The 23,038-nt window shown below is 41.5% G+C and overlaps 1 protein-coding gene across 1 annotated transcript in view; it reads right to left on the reverse strand.

Moving 5' to 3' along the window:
• Positions 1 to 13,576: 13,576 nt before the first annotated feature.
• The window catches only part of Rnf2 (ring finger protein 2), a 30,630-nt gene continuing 21,168 nt past the window's right edge, over positions 13,577 to 23,038 (reverse strand). The window contains exons 2-7 of the mRNA XM_052200506.1: positions 22,351 to 22,439; positions 20,740 to 20,900; positions 19,815 to 20,030; positions 16,766 to 17,038; positions 15,608 to 15,779; positions 13,577 to 15,429 (exon numbers count right to left, since the gene is read on the reverse strand). Coding sequence (XP_052056466.1) covers positions 15,328 to 15,429; positions 15,608 to 15,779; positions 16,766 to 17,038; positions 19,815 to 20,030; positions 20,740 to 20,900; positions 22,351 to 22,437 — 1,011 coding nt within the window. The 5' untranslated portion in view covers positions 22,438 to 22,439 and the 3' untranslated portion in view covers positions 13,577 to 15,327. The remainder of the gene's footprint in view (positions 15,430 to 15,607; positions 15,780 to 16,765; positions 17,039 to 19,814; positions 20,031 to 20,739; positions 20,901 to 22,350; positions 22,440 to 23,038) is intronic.

The raw sequence follows: 23,038 nt of genomic DNA on the forward strand, positions 1-23,038 counted from the left end.
GAGGCTCAGGCTCTCAAGTAGCTGGAATGCAGGCATGCACCCCGCGCCCAGCCCAGCGCTTATTCTTTGATTTTGTTTGTTTGTTTGTTTTCTGAGACAGGGTTTCTCAGTGTAGCCCTGGCTGTCCTGGAACTCAACCTGTATACCAGGCTGGCCTCGAACTCAGAAATCTGCCTGCCTCCCATGTGCTGGGATTAAAGGCGTGTGCCACCACCACCCAGCAGCGCTTATTCTTAATATCTCTACTGGCTGGTGGTATTTTCTCCTGTATATAAAATAAAGCTGGATCCTTTTATATACTAAAATGACCTATATAAAATAGTAAAGATGTTGTTCTTCAAGATGATTTGCTTAAAATACAATTCTCAACTATTTTCCTACTTTTAAGAAATCATTTTTCTCATTAATTGTTTTCCTTGTAGCTTTTGAGAAATGCAGTACTTGCCTGCTACAGAACAAGTCTGTATTCTCAATGACTAATCCTCAGAGTAAGATTTGTATCAAAATAACTGATCTCATTCTTATAATAATGTCCACAAATATAAAATCCCAGAGATTTTACTATAAATTAAACTGCTTTGGTGATCTTCAGCTGCCTCAGTTACTGCAGACACCAACGTGCATTAGGTCAGTTGTGCCCTACTCAGAAGATTAGCCATCTTGAGAGACAGCTGGAGACGGCTCAGCAGTTACAAGCACTGGCTGTTCTTGCAGAAGATAGGTTCTCCCAGCCCATGGCCATCCACAGCTCTAGTTCCAGAGTATCTGATGCCCTCTTCTGAACTTGGAGGGCACTGAACATACATGTACATGTATACATTCAGGCTTAATGCTCATGAAATCAAATTAGTTTTCAAAAAAAGCAGGGTGGGTTGGCTGAGTAGGTTTTGTTTTTGAGGTTAAACATTTTTGTGTAAGTAGTACAGGATAACATAATTGTAAGGTTTTGTAGGAAAAAAATCTTGTTTCTATTATAAATACTCTCGTATTTAAAGAATTTAGGTGAAAAGACTTGGTATAGAACACTTTTAAGGGTTAAATCCATCTTTACCCATAAGTATTCCTCAGGGGAAGCTTGGGGAGAGGAGAACACAGCAGAAAATGCAAGGAGAAAACTGGGTGGTGGGGAAGGAATGAAAGGACTTCAGCAGTAACCTGGCAGAGGTAAAGAAAAAAGAGCTCAGGCAGAGGCAGATTTCTGAGTTCGAGGCCAGCTTGGTCTTCAGAGTGAGTTCTAGGATAGGCAGGGCTACACAGAGAAACTCTGTCTCAAAAAACCAGAAAAGGGGGGGGGGGGTAAGAGAGAGAAAGAAAGAAAGAAAGGAAAGAGAAAGAAAGAAAGAAAGAAAAAGAAAAGAAAGGAAGGAAGGAAAGAAAGAGAAAGGAAAGAAAGAAAAGAGAAAGAAAGAAAGAAAAGAAAAGAGAAAGGCTCTTGCAACATACTCCCAAAAGGTACAGTGTGTGCTGCTCAAGTTTGGGGCTGGGTGAGATGCAAGTTAGCTTCTTCCATGGGTTTGGCCAGTTTCAGTTACAAATATACATAAAGCAACATACTTTTTAAAATACTTGTTTGTTAATCCCAGCACTTGGGAGGCAGAGGCAGCAGGTTTCTGAGTTCGAGGCCAGCCTGGTCTACAGAGTGAGTTCTAAAATTGTGACAGAGCAGTGAGCGAGCAAGCACTCACCTATCATATTCCATATAAACTTTGTTAAAATTAATATTTCAATATCAAACTTTGCTAAATAATCATTAGCCTGATTATACTGATCAGTGCTGTATTGAATGTTATGCAAAAAGCCAAAGTTGGTGTTAGGGTGTAGTCTTACTTTAGTTTTTTGGTTTGTTTTCTGTTTTTGAGACAAGGTCAGACTGTAGCTCTGACTGACCTGGAACTCACTATGTAGTCCAGGCTGGCCTCAAGATAAATCATGGGCTATGAGGTAGGGTTTATGAATTTGTCACAGGGTAATTAAATCTTTTAGTGAGGTATTAAAAGGGTCACCATCCAAGGTGGCAAGCATACGTAAGCGGCTCCTTGAGCTGGAGTACTCACTCCCTCATCAGATCTCTGAAAACTCCCACTGCTGTTCTCAGGCCCAGCTCTTCCCCCATCAGTCTGTCTGGGAACACCCCACAAGACAACAGTTTAGCCAATCTGCAAGCTTAGCCATTTGTTTCCAAACTCTCTTGGTCTCAAACTACAAGATGATTTAAAAATGTGCATCTCACTAGTTTAGGGCATGTTTTGAGAATCTGAGTATCCATCATTAGGAAATGAGGTTTCCAGGCTGGAGAGCTGGCTCAGCTAACTGTTGGCTGCTCTTCCCGAGGTCCTGAGTTCAAATCCCAGCAACCACATGATGGCTCACAACCATCTGTAATGGGATCTGATGCCCTCTTCTGGAGTGTCTGAAGACAGCCACAGTATACTCATATACATAAAATAAATACATCTTTAAAAAAAAAATGAGGTTTCCCACACTAGAAAGATGCTTTGAAAAGTATCTTAACCAGCTGTACCTGTTACAGTTCCTCCATTATCTGCCATCTAGTCCTAGAGTTTTTACTCTTTCCCAGTCTGAAACTCTAGTCCCTTTTCCAGCCCAAGGGTAATACTCTGGTTTTCTGGGGGGCAGATAGATGACTTAACGTTAATAAACTGACCTGGGCATGGTGGTACATACTTTTTTTAAATAAAGATTTATTTATTTATTTATTATACTTATGTGAGCACTGTCACTATCTCCAGACACACCCGAAGAGGGCATCGGCTCCCACGCTTTTTAATCTCAGCATTTGGGAAGCAGAGGCAGACAGATCTGAGTTCAAAGCCAGCCTGCTCTACATAGTGAGTTCCCAGCAAGCTAATCAGAACTACCTAACCCTGTCTTGAAAAAAAAGGAAAAAAAAAAGTCAGGAAAGTCAGTCTGAGCTATCTGGAATCTACAGGTTTCTTCAACCTAATTTCATACGGTTGGAGTGAGAAGAGGCAATGGAGGCTAGTGAAGACGAGGTAGACCAGACGGAAGAACTTACCAGGGAGCAAAGCACCTGCAAGTATTATCATTGCTTGTATTTATGTAAGAATACCGTGTCGTCACAAGAATAAATAACCGATAACGTTTCTTACTATTCCCATTTCACAGAGACAGGAGACAAGGCAAAAGGCAATGCAGAAGCTTTCTCAAGTGCTGTTCTAAAACTGCCAAGCACGTGAGCCGAGATGCAACGCCTAGGTGGTCCTGTGCTTTTTGTACTTGATAAACTTAATTCAGGCATCACAAAATAAAAGTGCAGAGTTGGATGGACACAGGCTATCAGTAGGAACTTCTGAAACAGAATGTTGATGTTAACCACTGTCTTTTGTTGTTGTTGTTGTTGTTGTTGTTGTTGTTTGGATTTGCTTTTTTTTTTTCCCCGAGACAGGATTTCTCTGTGTATCCCTGGCTGTCCTGGAACTCTGTAGACCAGGCTGGCCTCGAACTCAGAAATCCGCCTGCCTCTGCCTCCCAGAGTGCTGGGATTACAGACCTGTGCTACCACCGCCCAGCAACCACTGTATACCTTGCATTCTCCATTTATGGAGATGGATCCTAATCACGTTTTATACTCAACAATTTATGCATCATTTATGTAGGAAGCGTCTAACTTCATTCTTGTTTTCTATGGCCCAAGTGTTCTAAGGACTTTGTTTCAGGTGTATAGTAAAACCACTGGAAACTAAAATCCTCTGAAAATAACTAGTAAAAAATATTAAACTCCAGCTGCCCATTAACCAGCTAGAAAATCTCGATATACTGGATGAGATTCTATCTTTAGTATGCCAAATATGGTAAATATTTCCTTATGTATCTTCAAATATAAAGCATTCTTTTTTCACATTAAATAAAAAATCATCCCCTTTATATGGAGAAGACACTAGTCAAGAGCTGAACCAAAGTATTTTGCTAAGACACAGTAACTTTTACTGTCTTTATTTTGTTCTTACCAAAACACCATATACACATTTTAACAAGTCAAATTAATTCTTTAAAGAAGAAATAAATCTAAGACATACTTTCTAAGAATGCTAGTAACCCTCTTTTAGACACCAACCACTAAATAAAGTTAAAGGTGATTTGAGATACTTAACCTGATGTCTTCAGGGCCTCCTATACTACTACTTCCTGTACTACTTGATGTATTGAATCATATTACCTGCTAGGAGGAGTCAGCGCTGAGGACTGGGGCGGGGCAGGGGGCGGGGTGCTTTCCTAAAGGCAAAAATGCCTTTGATCTATTTTCCTGACCTAAAGAATCTCCTCACCCCCAAAACAATGGAGTTGTCTTTCAAGGAGAATGGAGAGGTGGTCAATGCCTGGGCGTGTCCTCTTTCATCTTTTTTTCTTTCTCTCTTTTGGTCTTTCAAGACAGGGTTTCTCTGTAGCCCTGACTGTCCTGGATCTCCCTCAGGCTGGCCTGGGACTCAGAGATCTGCCTGCCTCCACCGCCTGAGTGCTGGAACTAAAGGCGTGTGCCACCACTGCCCGGATTCTTTTAACCACACCTCTGCTCGCCTCCCTCCTCCTCACCCCACCCCCTGAGAGTTAGCATTCTCTTCCACGCTTCTGAATTTAGTTTGCTTAGGTGTTACACGTAAGTGAGATTATTTCTGTGGCATGTTTATTCACTTAACCATGGTGCCATCCAGATTCATCCGTGGTGTCCACAAACTATCTTTCTTCTGGAATTGCAGTGTATGTGCACACTCGTCTACGTTCACTCACCAGGGCTGCACAAGCAGGAGTGCCGCCATTGTTTAACAGCATCCTTACTTCGCGTGGTTTGATTGGAACAGGCCCTCCGTAGCCTGGGGCATCTGAGCACTCGGTTCCCAGTAGGTGGCGCTGTTTAGGGAGGTTTAGGCTATGTCCTTAGGGGTGGCCCTTGAGATGATACAGCCTTCCTGCCTGCAGGTCCCTCTCTGGCTCCTGCTCTGGCCACTTGTCTTGCCTCCCACCATGCTGGGCTCTCACCCATCTGAAACCCTAAGTCCATATAAACTCTTTGTTTTACAAGTTGCATTGGTTGTGAGATTTTTATCAAAGCAACAGCAAAATATTTCTAGTTCTAATTCTGTTGTGGATTTTCCTTCTTTTTTGTTTTTGGTTTTAGTGGTGAATAAGTACATAAGATATGGAAATGTACATTCTACCATGAAGCCCCAGATTCTATCCTCGGTGCCTGTTCTAACTACAGTGAAAGTTAGTGAATTGGATAGACTTTGGGAGGTGCTTTTGTTTATTACAGTTTTTTTCTTTTTTAATGTATATGAGTTCACTGTCACTGTTTACAAACACACCAGAAGACTGCATCGAATCCCATTACAGATGGTTGTGAGCCACCATGTGGTTGCTGGGAATTGAACTCAGGACCTCTGGAAGCACGGTCAGTGCTCTTAACCACTGAGCCATCTCTCTAACCCTTATTGCAGTTTTTAAAAATAACTTTAGTGATAAATTTTATAAAATTAAAAAAGGATTAAGATAGAAAAAAGATTAAACTCATTTATTGAAGGACATCTAGTAGGTGGCTTCCCAGTTGGAGTTATCAAAAATAAAGTTACCAGCCTGGTGTTGGTGGAACTTCTCAATCCCAGCACTTTGTCAGCAGAGGCAGGCAGATCTTGGAGTTCAATGCCAGCCTGGGGTCTCGGTCAATCTCTCTCTCTCTTTCTCTCTCTCTCTCTCTCTCTCTCTCTCTCTCTCTCGCTCTCTTGCTCTCTCGCTCTCTCCATCTTTCTTTCCTTCACTTTTTGTTCTTTGAAAACAGAGACCTGGGGCTAGAGAGATGTCTCAGTGGTTAAGAACACTGACTGCTCTTCTAGAGGTCATGAGTTTAATTCCCAGAAACCACATGGTGGCTCACAACCATCTGTAATAGATGCAGTGCCCTCTTTTGGTGTGTCTGAATGAGCAACAGTGTACTCACATACATTAAATAAATAAATCTTTTTTTAAAAGTTTTTTTTTATTTATATGAGTACACTATAGCTGTCTTCAGATCCACACCAGAAGAGGGCATCAAATCCCATGTGGTTACTGGGAATTGAACTCAGGACCTCAGGAAGAGCAGTCAGTGCTCTTAACTGCTGAGCCATCTTTCCAGTCCCCATAAATAAATCTTATAATAAAATAAAATAAAAACACAGAGTCCTATGTCTGGCTACCACAGGAACTCTGTATGTCAACCAGGCTGACCTCAAGCTCAGAGATTGGCATGCCTCCACTTCCTGGGGTTTGGGATTAAAAGCATGCATCGGAGCCATCTGAGGGACCTCTATCGTTTTCCGTAATAGTTACACTAACTTACCTCCAACAAAGTAGTTGTTTTCTGTTTTCTAGAACTCACAAATACTAATCTTTTTCTCTGGTAGTACCCCTTCTAATACGTTCTGATACAATCTTATAATTTATGTTTTTCTGATTATAGTGATTTAGCAGGGACATTTCACAATCTATGCAAAAACATTTGTACTTTCTTCTTCTAAAGCAAAAATCCACACATACATGATCATGGTAAAATCTACGCATACTCGTTAATGTTTTCATTACTCTTAGTGAACCTTTTAACTAGCTGCCCTCCAAATGACTGCTCAGGAGGAAGGAACACAAGACTCGGTGCCCCTCACCCTGCTACACACAAAGGGATACAGTCAGGAGCAAAGCACCAGCACCATCACCCTCAGAGCCTAGACCGACCACTGACATAGAGGCAGGACTAGGCTTGGGAATGTGCCAGTTTGCCCTCCTTATACATCTGCTAGCTAGAGGAGGAGGACAGACTGTTAGGAAGTGAGTCCAGTTTTACACACACACACACACACACACACACACACACATATACACATACATATATATAATATATATATATATATATATATATATATATATATATATATATATATATATTTAATGATTTGTTCTTATGTGCATTGGTGTTTTGCCTGCATGTATGTGTGTGTAAGGGTGCTAAGTTCCCCTGGAACTGGAGTTACAGACAGTTGTGAGCAGCCATGTGGGTGCTGGAAATTGAATCCAGGTCCTCTGGGAAAAAGCCAGTGCTGAGCCATCTCTCCAGCCCTAAACTGAATTTCTTAGTAATTTTAAACTGTGATTGCTGTGATGGGATTACTAAGAATGGGGAAACTGCCAAGGCGATAGCGCAGCTACACATGATGCCAGCACTTGGGAGACTGAGGCAAGAATAGGATTGTGGCCAGCCTGGGCTACCAGCAGAGCTACCTCAAAACTACAGGCGAACAGAACACAGTTGAGACCAGTGAGGTGACTACTGGTTTAGACCAGAAAAAAGGGTCCTTGCGGCGATGCATCATGATAAAAAAAAAACCTCTAACGTCTTAAGAGACTGGAACTTTTGCTGGATTTCACAGCCAAAATTAATACTACACTTCAAGGTCACTTAAGTCAGCTATCCATGTGTTACTTAACACCGTGGCTTGTTTAATGTCCTCCTAACACAGTGGTTCTCAACCTTCCTAATACTGCGACCTTTTAATACAGTTCCTCACATTGTGGTGACCCCATCCATAAAATTATTTTTGCTGCAGCTTCATAACCAATTTTGATACCATTATGAATCATAATTAAATATCTGATATTCAGGATATCTGATATGTGACCCCTGTGAAAAGAGTCATCCAGCACTATTCCCCATGAGGTCTCAACCCACAAGTTGAGAACCAATGCTCTAAGAGAACACTATAGCCAATCTTGCCCTTGAGTTCCCATGTTATCAACCTTTACAAGCTAAACTAATACACAGCTGTAATCTTAATTATGTACTCCATAATTATTCCATGCCCTTGACCCCCCCAAAAAATGTGTGTCAGAACAATCATTTGCTGGAAACAGCAAAAAAACTCAAAGCACTCTTCAACTTTTTTTTTTTTTTTTTTTTTTACATGGTAGGATTTCTCTGTATAGCCCTGGCTGTCCTGGAATTCACTCTGTAGACCAGGCTGGCCTCGAACTCAGAAATCCGCCTTCCTCTGCCTCCCAAGTGCTGGGATTAAAAGCATGTGCCATACTACCCAGCAAAACTTTTTTTAAAAGATTTATTATATATGCAGTAGTCTCTTGCATATATGCCTGAAGACCAGAAGAGGGCACCAGATCTCATTAAAGATGGTTATGAGCCAACCACATGGTGGCTAGGAATTGAACTTAGGACCTCTGGAAGGGTAACCAGTGCTCTTAACCTCTGAGCCATCTCTCCAGAACTGAGAGCAAAAACTTTGTTAAGGATAAGCAAACACATGGACACACTCCAACACAGGGACAAATACACAAGATATCATCATTCAGGCAAGCAGATTCAGACTCAAACAACAGACAGGGAACAATGGAGGACAGGAAGATCCAAGTAGAGAATGTATATCCAGAATTGTTCTTGGTTAAATGGCAGCAAGGATTAAGTGTTTCTAAGCCCCCAGTCAATGACCTTTGCCTATCTCTGATGCCCCTATCCTCAGTCCCCAAAACTTCATAAGCCTTCAATCATCCTAAGTTGATCTGCCTGCTCACTGCAGTCCTGTTGTGGTTTATTCATCATACTTCCAAACCCTGTTGGATGTCTCTGCTCCCGACGGGAGCAGAGAGACCCACAGTCTTTCCTCAAACAGGAATTAGAACGGTGTCTAGGAGAGTGTTTTGTTTCTTCATATTGATAAGTTTGTTTTTTTAAAGATTTATCTATTTTATGAGTACACCATTGCTCTCTTCAGACACACCAGAAGAGGGCATCATATCCCCATTACAGATGGTTGTGAGCCACCAGTGGTTGCTGGGATTTGAACTCAGGACCTCTGGAAGAGCAGTTGGTGCTCTTAACCACTAAGTCATCTCTCCAGCCTCAGTTTATTGTTAATGTATTCAAACCAACCACAATTTGGTGCTCCATTCGAGGAGCATTTGAGGTCATGTAAGGACTCTTTGATGTATCTGGTGCTCAGGGTGAGGACAGTTCTGTTGTTTTCAGATCTACACATTGCTGGCTACTTGATTTTAAGATTGACCTTCAAACTGAAAAAAAAAAAAGGTTATACTTTAAGCCTCCTGGCTTGTTCGGTGGTATTTCGTTACAATTGTCTTTTTACATTATACATTCTGGCCTAACATGAGAATGCCCGAGCTTCCTTTTTTGTAGAATAGTTTTAGGTATAACCTATTTCTTATTTTTCTGTTTAGCCTTTAAAGGCCATTCACTACCCGGCTACACCCACATTGTAGAGAGAACTGCTGTCCTGGATTCCTTGAATGCAGATGCTTTCTATCAGCTACAAATGTGTAGAGGGTGCAGGTCTATTCACTCAGGGTGAATGTGAAAATTAGTTGAGGTTTTTGTTGTTTTGTACAATCTTAAAGTTTCTGGAAATGACTTCTCCAAATACTCCCTACCCATTTTAGAATTTACATTGTTTTAGCTCACCAATAGCAACCCTAGTCTTTTGAGACAGGGTTTCTCTATGTAGCTGTGGCTGTCCTGGAACTCACTCTACACCAGGCTGGCCTTGAACTTAGAGACTCGCCTGCCTCTGCTTTCTGAGTGCTGGGGTTACAGGCATGCACCACCACACCTGGCTAAGTTATTTATTTTTCCCTTGTGACTGGGTGGCATTTTCATTTGCCTGTCTTCAAATTCACTATTAATCCTTTTTTTTTTTCCGGTTTTTTGGATTTGGTTTTTTTTCGAGACAGGGTTTCTCTGTGTAGTCCTGGCCATCCTGGAACTCACTCTGTAGATCAGGCTGGCCTCGAACTCAGAAATCTGCCTGCCTCTGCCTCCCAGAGTGCTGGGATTACAGGCATGCGCCTCCACCACCCGGCTAATCCTAGTAACTTAAAGCCTGCTGGAACCTTCTAGTGAGTTTACTCATTGCCTCCCCCACTCCCCTAATTTCTACGTGTGTGTTTTGTATTGAAGCCTACTCCCCAAGCATAGCTGCAGCCTTGTCCCATGCCTGCCAGTTATTTCATATTGGCAGAGAAAAATAGATTGACTCAGAGCAGGGTCACATTGACCACATATCCTGTTATGTTCTGAGGTTTGCTAATCCTAAAAAACTCCACAACCATAAGCCCCACTTGGGGACAATTAGAATAAAGGTCAGACCTGTTCTGTCTACCTAGCCAAAACAGTTTGAGTCGGAGTCAACTGGGCAGTGCTTCCTGTATCTGCACGAGATCACTTTGGTTCTTGCTTCTATAAATTGCCCCTGGGAAACATTCGTGGTTGCAGTCCCTGAACCATCTTGGGTTGGAGTTCAGGTAGCACACCTGAACTCTTGGAACATTTTTTAAAAGATTTGTCTATTTATTTATTATATATAAGTACAGTGTCTTCAGACACTCCAGAAGAAGGCATCAGATCTTGTTACAGATGGTTGTGAGCCACCATGTGGTTGCTGGGATTTGAACTCAGGACCTTCAGAAGAACAGTCGGAGCTCTTAACCGCTGAGCCATCTCTCCAGCCCAGAACATTTTCATTCAATAAACTCCCTGCTTGACTGAGATTAGTGTCTGAGTGGTTTGTGCTGTGATTCCCAAACCTCAGCAGTCTCTAAATAGGGTCTCACTACCCAGCTCTGCCTAACCTAGAACTTGCTAAGTTATCTGCTTCTCCCTCCTAATTATTGGGATTAAAGGCATGTGATACAATGGCCCAGTCACTGGTTCACCCTGTGTGGACCTGTATTGAGTTCCATGAACTATGTGCGTGCAGGTACCTACCCGTTACCATTGCAAGACTAGACTACCTCAGATCCCTTACAATTGGAGCTAAGACAGTTGAGAGCTGTCTTGATGCAGCTACTGTGAACAAAACCAGGGTTCTGCACAAAACAGTAATCTCTCTTAGCACTGAGCCAACTTCCCACCCTGACCCTCGTATTTTTCAATCAAGACTTCTCTTGGGATTTTCCTAACTTGTCTATTGGTAATTTCCTATTTGGCAAGCCGTTTCTCCACATTTTCATGACTTAATTACAGCATCTCTGCTTCTTGGGCAGGTTTACAAAAGGTGAATACAAGGTCAACATCTGTATCCCTCATAGATGCTTCCCTGTATATTGTCTTTTAATGAACCACCACTACCACCACCACCACCACACACACACACACACACACACACACACTGGAGGTGAAGGCAGGAGACTGTAAAAGTTCAAGGTTGCACTTGACTTCACAGCAAAATCAAGGCCAGACTGCTACCTGAAACCCTGTCTTAAAAACATTCTATAGTGACAACTTTGGATATCAATTCATTCTCCATGGTTTCCCGTTCAGTGACCTCACTGAAGTAATTTCACCAAGTACGCATTTGTTGTAAATGAGCACAGAAGTCCATTCGTTCCCTTAGTTTATTGGTCAGTTGCTCTCTGGACCGACTCTGACACTTGAACTGATGAAGCTCTCCCGCCTTGTTCAAGTTGCACTTTTAGCACTCTAGTAATACACCTCATGCTCAGACGGAGCAGTTGTTCACAGCTCTCACTGAAGACCACAGATTTTGAAAGTGGAGTAAAGTGGGGAATCACTAGGTGAACGCTAAGCTCTTCAACGTTCTTAAAGTGGTCAGAAGCCTTTGGTTAATTCTAGGTCTTGGAAGAAATCCGAATCTTCCTTCCCCAGGACACACCAGGGATACAGACCTGAGTGCTCACATACACAGTGTGAAATACCTTTTGTCAACATAACATACACTGGAGTCATCAGGAAAGGGATCTCACCTGAGAGCTCAACTCCAGAGTGGCCTGTTGATGTGTTTGGAGAGCACTTGATTAAATATTTATAGAGAGCCCAGTCACTGTAGGTGATGTCAACCCTTAAGTCATGGTCCTGAGTTGTATATAAACACCAACTAGAAGCCAGGAGTGGTGGAATATGCCCTTAATCCCAGCACAAGAGAGGCAGAGCAGGTGACTCTTAAGAGTTTGAGCCAGCCGGGTAGTGGCGGTGGTGGCGGCGGCAGTGGCAGTGGCCGCCGCCTGTAATCCCAACACTCTAGGAGGCAGAGGCAGGAGGATTTCTGAGTTTAAGGCCAGCCTGGTCTAGTGAGTTCCAGGACAGCCAGGGCTACACAGAGAAACCCTGTCTCGGAAAAAAAAAGTTTGAGCCAGCCTGATGTATAGAATGAGTTCCAGGACATCTGGGACTACACAGAGAAACCCTTTCTGAAAAACAAAAATACTGGAGCTGGAAAGGTGGGTCAGCAGTTAAGAGCACTAACTGCTCTTCCAGAGGTCCTGAATTGAAATCCCAGCAACTACATGGTGCCTCACAACCATCTGTAATGAGATCTGATGCTCTCTTCTGGGGTCTCTGAAGACAGCTACAGTGTACTTACAGATAATCTTTAAAAAAGGAGAAGGCTCGTAGAGCATGTCATTGAGGGATGGGCAGAGTCGCTTATGTGGACTGATTATTTAGTATGTACAGTTTCTACTCAGAAAGATGAAGTTTTGAAAACGTGGGCACATGTATGTGTTATGTGTTAAAATGAATATTGTGGTTTGCTCTCGGCATTCCATCACTCAGGAAGCCAAGGCAGGAAGATAAATTGAGCATGCCAAGGACTGTTTCCTGATCACGGACAGCGCAGGTTGAGGCCTTCTTCATACAGAGCCTCAGTTTCCCTAGAAGGCCCCTCTTTCCCTCTTCCAGTCCCTCAGTACTTCTGGCACTCACTTGGTGCCAAGCCAGGTTCCACTCCCAACTGGGGCTCACTGCAGGCTTTCAGAACCCCCATTCCTCGAAGTAGTGTTTACATACATAGGAGTTTGAGAAGTGCATCCATCCATCCCAGCCCACTGTGTTAACTGGGAGAAACACAGGCTGCAGGACCCCTCTCCTATCCTAGACTGTGTGTTTCACCTTCCCTGTTCGGTCAGACGTGTCTGCCCAGTACCCCAGAGGCGAGGAGTAAGCCCAGCCTAACTAGCATCCCTGTGTTCTGCTTCTCTGGATGACATGTCAGCATTCCTGCATCCCAGTGCTGAGACAGAAATGCAGTCCAACAGGTAACAGTATTTCTTCTGCTATCAACAGTCCTCTTGGGCTGGAGAAATGGCTCAGCAGTTAAGGGCACCGACTGCTCTTCCAGAGGTTCTGAGTTCAATTCCCAGCAGTCACATGGTGGCTCATAGTCATCTGTAATGAGATCTGATGCCCTCTTCTGCAGTGTCCGAAGAGAGCGATAGCATACTCATATGCATAAAAATAAATAAAAAAACCCTCTGTATTTAAAAAAAGTTCTCTTCCAAATCTAGCCACTGACACTCATGCACACATGACATACATGTATACACACACACACACACACACACACACACACGCAATGTTCTACCAATTACCTATGTATTTGGCAAAGGAGTACACATCTAATAACTTCACTAAATGATGCAAATAGTTTATGTGCTCCCATAGGCAGATAAAAACACATACATTCTCTAAGCACAAAGCTTATACTCACAAATAACTTTCTGCTTAGATAAAATTTGAATTAATAACCACAAGGAGAATTTAATTATTTAATGCAACTACTAATCTAATATGTCACCAATAAAGTCTAAGCAGTCACATCACAAAACAGAGTCATATTCAGTGAACATGCATTAATAATCTATACAACTTAACATTACCCCAGAAAAGGATTAGTTATAAAAGTTCATATAATTTTTTGGTGGTTTTCAAATCTTATGGCACAGATTACCAAAAAAATTGTAAAAACAGATTTCAAATATTTTTAGTAAAATGGTAAAAAATTGAGTAAGCCTTTAGGTTTTCATAGATGGCTCAAGATTTGAGCTGGCCCAAATCCGTCTAAACTGACAGATAGTTAAAATGGCTGATACTTTAGTTACAATGGTACTGGAAGTCTCTTCCTTCTATCAAAACCGTTTTGAGTTAAAATTTTCAATGCAAACATGTCTTTGTAAATACTGTGAGAATATAAACTTGAAGACATATGTAGCTTCAGGACAGAAATGAAATCTAAGACATTAAGTCTAACTGGTAGGTAGAACATCTTGTGATTCCAGACTATCAACACTTTCTCAATACAAAACTAGGACTATTTGAATGGCTAGCCCAACTGTCTCATTATATATCACCGCAATGCTCACACGCCTTATCCTGTTCTCCACAGTGTAATAGCAGAGCACTAGGTGTATAAACACATGGAAACTCAAAATGTAAAGAACTTGTCCAACAAAACCTGTCTTTCGTATGCTTTCTCTATGTCATGTTATTCTTGAGTTAATAAAAGAAACAAGGGGAAGCTTTGAACATATCTTGTACTTTTCATGAAGGCTAAAGTGCAAAATATCTCCATAATCTCTGGTATTTTAATAGAGAAAAGCATCAAACATACATAATAAGGAACAGCAAAATACAGAAGAACTCTCAAATGTACAGAGGAATACATATATTTTCACCAACTTAAACTTCTTTCTTCAGTGAAATCTGTAAATGAACCATGTTCTCAAAGAACTTTGCTTGACTCTTCCCCATGACCAGAAATTCTAAACTTAGAGTGAAAACACATGACAAAAACAAAACATTGCATGACAATGGACACCAAGTTCATAAAGAACCTCCTTTAAATGACATATTATGTAAGAAAATACCATGAAAATAATAATCCTATGAGAATTGTTTTAAGCACAGTAAATTTGAGCCTTGGTCTTCATGAAGATACTACAGTTTGTATAGAAAACTATAAATATACAAGACTCCAAGGGAAAAAAGTCAGAATTCATATTGTCTAACATTCTTGAAGCTAAAAACCTTTTGAAAGCGGGAAAGACGGCTGATAGTCAACTGAATCTTCAGCCAGGCAGAATCCCAGTACTTGGGTAGGAGTATTCCTCCAAAGTCAAGGCCAGCCTGGTCTACTCAGCAAGTTCCAGGCTAGCCAGAGCTTTATATTATAATGAAACCCTGTCTCAAAAGATCAAAAACTGGAAAGAAAAAAATAAAGAATACAGAACTACAAAAAACTCCTAGGTCAAAGTATCCTCCCCAAAGGAACCACATTTTTTATAAGCATATAACTTAGATATACCATTAAGGGAGCAGGGGAGTGCTGGATTACTAGAGTCCTTTCCAAAAAGTACTGTTTTTTAAATTAAGGAGACATTAATCTAATAGTGTAAACAAGCCTGGCTCAGAAAAAAAACTGAACACATCCCAGATCTGTCCGTAGAAGTAATGATGGTACATCTTTAATAGTAAAGGAATAGACTATAAATGTTCAGTCGCAAAGCTCATTTGTGCTCCTTGGTGGGTGCATAATAAAGTTCCATGGGTTTGTTCACTTTCCAATATTTCTCACTGACCAATTCCAAAGAAAATGAGCCATTTAAAACCTAAAACAAAAAGAAAGGCAAGATTATACAAATGCATGGTGCCCAGTAACAGACTAAACAACAGAGGCCACCGCCGGATTTGTGCACAACAGAATGAAGGCCTGGTCCCGCTCCTCCCAGACCCACCCAGACCTGCCTGCTCCTTAGTCAGGAGCTCAGCAGTCACTGGAATACTCACAGTGAACTGGCCGCTGGCCGTGGCTATGTAAATGGTGTATTGTTTCTCATTGGCGGTATCCAGGTTCATCTGGTTTGATTCTCCTTTGTTTCGAAGCTCTTCTAGAGCTAACCTCACAGCCAGATACTTGGATAAGTGGTCAACAGTGGCATTGCCTGAAGTCTTTATGTATCTAAAAGAATAACGCATTAAACATTTAATTTTTAGAGTATATTAAAGTTCCTAAATCATGGAGCCAAAAAGCTATATAAAACATGAATGTTCCAATTATTGAAATAAATAGAAATTAACTGCTCTATAATAAGCAAAGACAGGTCATGAAAGCTCACTACACTTACCTTCTATGTAAGTGTACAAAGCAACAAAAATCAAACCAATATACAATGTACTTAAAAAAATTAGCAAACCATTCCACCTTAATTAGTAGAATCTGTTGGCTGCAAAAGAGGAATATTAAGAATAAGAGCACATTATTTGTCTTAAGAATTAACATTTCTGCTGGGCATGGTGGCTCATGCTTCGAATCCCTATACTGGAGAGGCAGAGTTCAAAGCTAGCCTGGTCTATAGAGTGAGTTCCAGGACAGCCAGAGCCTCACAACGAACCCTGTCTTGAGAAGCAAAAAAAAAAAAAAAAAAAAAAAAAAAAAAAAAAAAAAAAGGAAGAATGCCCATTTCTGGTTTTGAAAGCTGAACAGCAAATTACTAATCTCAGGATTTTTGTAATCATGGCAGACACACAATCGCTCATTCACCAAATCTCTGCTGTTTAGCTGTAATCCTGACAGGCTCTACATGACAGGTGGGGAAGAAGGTCACCCTTGCTAGGGTGAAACTCAGAGTGTCTTCCAGATTAAGTTTTTGTCATCACCTATGAGGTTTGCTTCTTCGTGAAGAGCAACTTTTCATTGAAAGATAAACAGGAAGGAAGGGAGAGAGGGAGGGAGAGGACAGAGAAAGAGGTAAAGAGGGAGGGGGGGAGGGAGGGAGACAGGGAGACAGGGACAGGAGGGAAGGCAAGCAAGCCATCTAGGCAGTAGTTTAGTACACTCAGACTGAACTCTAAAACTGGGATGGCGAATACTGACTTTATTTCACACACAAACTGTTGTATTAAGCCTGTGAATGCATGTGGTGGGGAACCAGCTCCCACACTTACCTCGTCTGTGCACTGTCGTCCTTTTCCATAAGGGTTGGATGGGGCCTGAAGACTAACTCGATCTCACTGGCGCCATCCATCACTGGGTCAATGGCCACTGCTGCATTGTTGTTATCAAGTTCAAGCCCAGAATCATCAGATGTTTTGGTCCGTTTGTTACTAGGGCCCGCTTCCTGGTTGCTGTGTGTGGACGCATTACTACAGTGGGAACTGTCACCATTATCTTCTGCTCCACTCCCATTCTCAATCTGCTGCTTTTTGCCTCGCTGTAATCTAATTAAGGGGAAAGGAATAAAGTTTATATTATCTTTAAGGAATCGAACTTGAAACCATTCTGTTTGGTTTTTAACTGTTACTTTAATTTTATGTGCACGGGGGTCTGTGGTACACCATGTGTGCAGTGCCTGCAGGGACCATAAGAGTGCTGGAGCTCCTGGGAATGGAGTGACACAGTTCTGGGCCACCATGTGAGCTGGGCATTGAACTCAGGAGCGTCTCTCCAACCCTGAACTTTAAAAAAGTACAAGAGAAAACGACAAGTAAATTTGGTAAGATACATCGTCACTGATTCGCACATGTCCCTCATAGAGGGACTCATCATGGGAGGCAGAAGCAGCTAAGCCCCACAAGACACAGGCAAGAGCAGAGCAGACTCCAGGGTAGCCAGGGTTAGAGACACTGCCTCAAGAATAAAGTTACAAGAATAATGGACAAACATTGTGTGACCTCACTTCTTTGAGAGGTCAAACTAGAAGGTAGTCAGTTAGCAGGAGCCAGGAGAAGAGGGAGACAGAGCAGCAAGTACTACTGAGATAGGAGTTCCTGTTTCACAAAATGAAAAAATTCTAGAACTTGGTCAGGAAACTATTAAACATAAGTAAGTTAAATAAACTCTACTACTATTGACAGTTAACATACTTTGTTAGATATTTCCTGGAATTTTAAAACAGAGAAAGGCCCACATGAAGGAAAAACACCCAGAAGACTAATTCAATTTTCAGTGGCAACACTGGATCCTGGGCAGCTGAAGCAGCGCTAACATGACATGTTATACTGCAGCATTTAAAGAGTGACAGTCAGGCAAGAGACAGCAAGTCACACCCAAGCAGGATGCTCTGTCCCAATGGCAGTATTTTACAATTAGTATATGAAGAGCAATAAACAAATTAAAATTGTGGCCAAATGTGGTGGCTCACCCATATAAGCTCAGGACTTGGAAAACTAGGCAAGAGGGTTACCACACACTTGAAGCCAGCCTGTAATACAGCGAGTTCTAGGCAGGCAGGACTATATGACAAGATGCTACCTTATGAAAGAACAAGAATGGAAAGGGGAGGTTATAAATACCTAACAACCAAAGTACATAAGACATATCTATATGGAAGTATTTGAAAAAGTCCAAATGGCATGCAGACTCCAAAGCCGGTAGATACAGATGTCAGAAATAAGTGCTGTGGAAGAAAAGTAGACACGAAGGGCTGGGATGACAACGGACTCCACTGTATTACCACAAGCATCATGTGAGACAGAGGAGCTGAAACAATGAACCCACCCATGAGGAGCAGCGGAAGCTACAACGTGGTTCCCAGCCACGAGCCTGTCACACAGACCAGGCCACTTAGAGAGCACAGCACATAAGGGTGCTTGCAGTCACTGGACAATCTGAGTTCCATTCCCAGAACCCACCTGATGGAAGCAAAGAACTGATGCCCACAAGTTGTCCTTTATCTTCATATGGGTTAGCCAAGCCAGAGACTATCTACAGAAGTATTTCACCAAGGATAACTGCATTCCTATGAGACTAACATAAACAACTATTCAGTCCTTACAACTCAGGATTGTGCTATAATCTAAAAAGTAGTACACTCGCCACTTAACACTGTATCTTTTAGAAATACAGTTGTAATTCACAAATGGAACTTACCTTTTAACCTTTACAGCAGAGGGGGTTTTGACCACTACACTTCAGAATCACTTAAAACCTAAAAACAGTATGTGGAGGCTCTGACTACCTGATCTGTTATGAGGTATGAAGCCCTGAGAGAAAAGCCTTTTCAAGACATCCTGCTACTGAGTCTTGTGACAGCCATTAAACCAATGGACCTTTTACTTATTTGGAAAATTATGATTATCCCTGAAAACTGACTAGACTGAGAGACAAAAGCAGGGAAATAGAACAGCAGTGAGCCTGGTTCTGATAAAGTCTTCACACTGACATGCTAATTCTGAAACACTTTTTAACTATTCAAGAGAGGACAGCTATACACACCTTTAATTCCAACATTCAGAGGGCAGGAGCAAGCTAATCCCTGCCCTCTGAATGTTCAAAACTAGCCTGATTTCCAGAGCAAGTCTGAGTTAAGTCAAGGCTACTTAGTGAGGCCCTATCTCAAATATAAAGAATGATCTCTGAGCTATTGAAGAGGAAATAAATTCAGTCTAAAATTCAGCAGTCCAGCCTAGGTATGCATGGATGGTAATCAAATTCTGAAATTAGATACTGTCATCTGTGGATTCGCTACTGTACCAAAAGTTGGGCAAGTAATGATGCTGGCCACACTCTCTTTGTAAGAATTAGAGAAATAAAAACTTAGTAAGCTAGCTTTAAAAGAATGGTTTCAAAACACAATTAACACAGAGCTCACTGAACCTGCACAAGGGCACTGTGACGGGGCAATATAAAGGGGACTTGGGAACCAGAGAGAGACAATCCTCTCAAAGGTATTTATTCTATGCAGAAGAGGTACAAGAAGATTGTTTTGATACTCCTCAGTATTGGTGTATGTGTGTGTGTGACTGTGTGTGTGTGTCTCTATGGGCACACGTGTACAAGACAAAGGGTAACTTTTAGAAGTTGGTTCTCTGCTGCCTCAGGGAGTCAGTGGATCTCACAAGCCCAAGACTCTAATATTTTCAATGCAATACTCTGGAACTATGTATAACTATTTCATTGCGTTTACTCTTACAAGATTGGTAGTACTGGATGCGGAGCCGGAGCCGGTGCCCCCCGCCCCACCCTGCCCCGCCCCGCCCCACTCTGCCTGTGTACCTATTCATGGCCTGTATCTTCAGCCCCTCCTCGATGCTGTGGCTGAGGGCCTGCTGGTTGTTGTGCTTGTTGATCCTCGCTAACACCCTCTCCTGGTGAGCCTCATACTCATCACGACTTGGATAAATCTTGCTGATGAGTGCATCAAAGTTTGGGTCTGGCCTTAGTGATCTTTTAGAAACCAGTTTTTTCCGACAGGTAGGACATTCTTTGTTGCTAAATAAAAGAGAAGAAAATGTAAACATGACAGTATTATGCTAAAAACAAAGTATCTAATTTCTAAATATTTTTACTATCACAAAAATGTAAAATGGTTAACTAAACTCTCCTTGAAAAGCAGATAACCGGGGGCTGGAGAGATGGCTCAGCGGTTAAGAACACTGACTGTTCTTCTAGAGGTTCTGAGTTCAAATCCCAGCAACCACATGGTGGCTAACAACCATCTGTAATGATATCTGATGCCCTCTTCTAGTGTGTCTGAAGACAGTTATAGTGTACTCATATGAATAAAATAAAATCTTAAAAAAAAAAAAAAAGAAAGCAGATAACCAAGTCAAATCATGATTTCAGAAACTAGCTGACACCACCTGTGGGGGTAGGGGTGAGGAGGGATGCGGAGACTCCCGAGAGTAGCTCGCTGTGTCATCTCAGCACTTGATAAGCTGAAGTAGAATAGAAACCCAAGGCAAGTGAGAACCACATAGCAAGTTCTGGACTAGCCTGGGCACAGCGTAAGAAAGAACCTGTCTTAAAATAGAGAGAAAAGAAAAAAAACAAAGGACCCTCCAATAATTAAAACCTAGACTCTACACCTTTTAGGAAGGGTCCAGTTCTTAAATACTTATAGGCAACATATTTTCTCACGCTCTAGAAAGCACTGCCGTGCTGCAGCCCAAAGCCCCAGTACTAACTCATTCCAACATACCCGCTTCTAAGGGCTGTGATGATACAGTCTGCACAAAACCGGTGTAAACACTCCTTGGTAGTCATGGTGTTCTTCAACATATCCAAACAGATTGGGCACATTAGTTCACTGTGTAGACTTCTAGGTGAAACCACAATCTCCAAGCCATCTGTTATTGCCTCCTGTAAAAGGGTGATCCTTAATCTTTATTATTGACAAATTCAAACATACCCAAGTACTGAAGATTATAAAAACACCCATCTATGTACCTATCACCCAAGTCACCATGTTCAGCTCATAGCCAATTTAAACACACAGACAAATTTGTCCTAGCTAAAATATTTCTCCAGGCTCTTGAACCTGCGTTATTTAAACGCCCTTAATGCTAAAAGGGGTGATCCCACAGGAGAGTATAGTAGGAAATTAGCCTGCCTGATTCACGTTCTGCTGGGACTGACCTGTGCCTTTCTGATGTTAAAGTCACTCTTAATGTGCTCCAACCCTAGCCCAGAATTATAAAACATTTTGAAAAATAGCTTGAGTTACTTAACTTCTAAAAACTGTTTTTAGCCAGGCAGTGGTGGTGCATGCCTTTAATCCTAGCACTTAGGAAGCAGAGGCAGGCAGATTTCTGAGTTCGAGGCCAGCCTGGTCTACAGAGTGAATTCCACGACAGCCAGGGCTATACAGAGAAACCCTGTCTCGAAAAACCAAAAAAAAAGTTTTTAATTTTCAAGATGGAAAAATTCTTAGGGTTTGGTTAAGCCTAACTCTGCATCTTGGAAGAAAATACTATTAAACAGTAATCAAGTCACATAGCTAATTTCTGTGACCAATACTACTAAGGACTGCAACTGAATTATAAGCCTTTTCCTCGCCTAAACTGCTTTTGGTCAGGATATTTTATAACAAACAGAAATGAAATGCAGGACCACAGCTGCAATGGAAGAACTTGGGAGGCAGAGGCACAATGATCAAAAAGTTCAAGATTGCCCTCTGTAACAAAGTGGGTTTGAGGACACCCTGGGAAATCAGAGTATCTCAATTCCATTTAATTGTTTTAAATTCCATGAAAGTATCCAACTTTTTTTCTTTCTTTCTTTCCTTTTTTTTTTTTTTTTTTTTTTTTTTTTGGTTTTTTTTGGAGACAGGGTTTCTCTGTATAGCCCTGGCTGTCCTGGAACTCACTCTGTAGACCAGGCTGGCCTCAAACTCAGAAATCCGTCTGCCTCTGCCTCCCAGAGTGCTGGGATTAAAGGCATGCACCACCACTGCCTGGCGCATCCAACTTTTAATAGTTTAAAATATATAATTTAAAAATCACCTTTGAACCTCAAAAAGCCTAATTCTACAGAGAAGTTTTATTTTTAAAAAAAATGGTTTTTAAATGATATTTTAAACTTTCAAACCTTAGATGCTTTCCTGGAATAAACAATGGAATTAAACAGAGAATGTAATTTTGTTGAATGAATTGTCAGCCAAACATGATTCAGAACTGTTTGTAATCACTAACAGTTTAGTTTAGTTTAGTTTAGTTTATTATCACTGCTAAGTTCAAGACTCTTTAAGTCTTCCTTTTCTACAAAGGTACTCCAGCTTATGTAGACTTCCTATTTCCCTATACTGCATTACCTGAGGTGTTCGTTGTAACTCGTACAAACTGAGTTCCCATGTTTTGCTTAATGGTTGAGTTCCATTTGTCTGCACAGCTTGAGACATTTCTAGGAATAAAAAGGAGACGAAGTTTTAGTATTTGAAAAGGAAGTGCAATGGTCTAAATACATATATATTCCCCAAACTGGTGTCCAAATTTATACCTTAAGAAAGCAATCCTTCAAAATACAACCCTTGTCAACATCTGAGAAAAATACAACCCTTGTCAACATCTGAGAACACTTGGGAAACAGCAAGGCTTTTCTCTGAAATTACTTACGTCTACCTAGGGATTGGTTCCATCAAAAAGGAGCACAGTACTTTTAAATATTTTTAAAAAGAAAAATAATAAAAACCAAACACTACATCCCTAACCCAGAGGAACCTTGCCTGGGTTCCTGCTCCTTTCTTCCCCCTAGGAAACATTCACTACTCCCTAAAAATGTATGTATCTCCCCACTTCCTTTTCTGTTCCATCAGAGGTATAGTCTTCCTCTTTTCAGTCTGCCTATTGTTTGTTTATTCCAGCTGAATCCATCACTGGGAAAGTTTAAAATAGAAAACCTAATCTCCAATATATTAAGAGGTGAATCATATCAGACAGATGCCCTTTGGGCAATCTATTAGCTACATAGGAGACTTTAGCTTCACTGGTCAGGACAAAATA

The sequence above is a fragment of the Apodemus sylvaticus genome, chromosome 12, assembly GCF_947179515.1.
Source record: "Apodemus sylvaticus chromosome 12, mApoSyl1.1, whole genome shotgun sequence".
In the NCBI taxonomy this organism is placed as follows: domain Eukaryota; kingdom Metazoa; phylum Chordata; class Mammalia; order Rodentia; family Muridae; genus Apodemus; species Apodemus sylvaticus.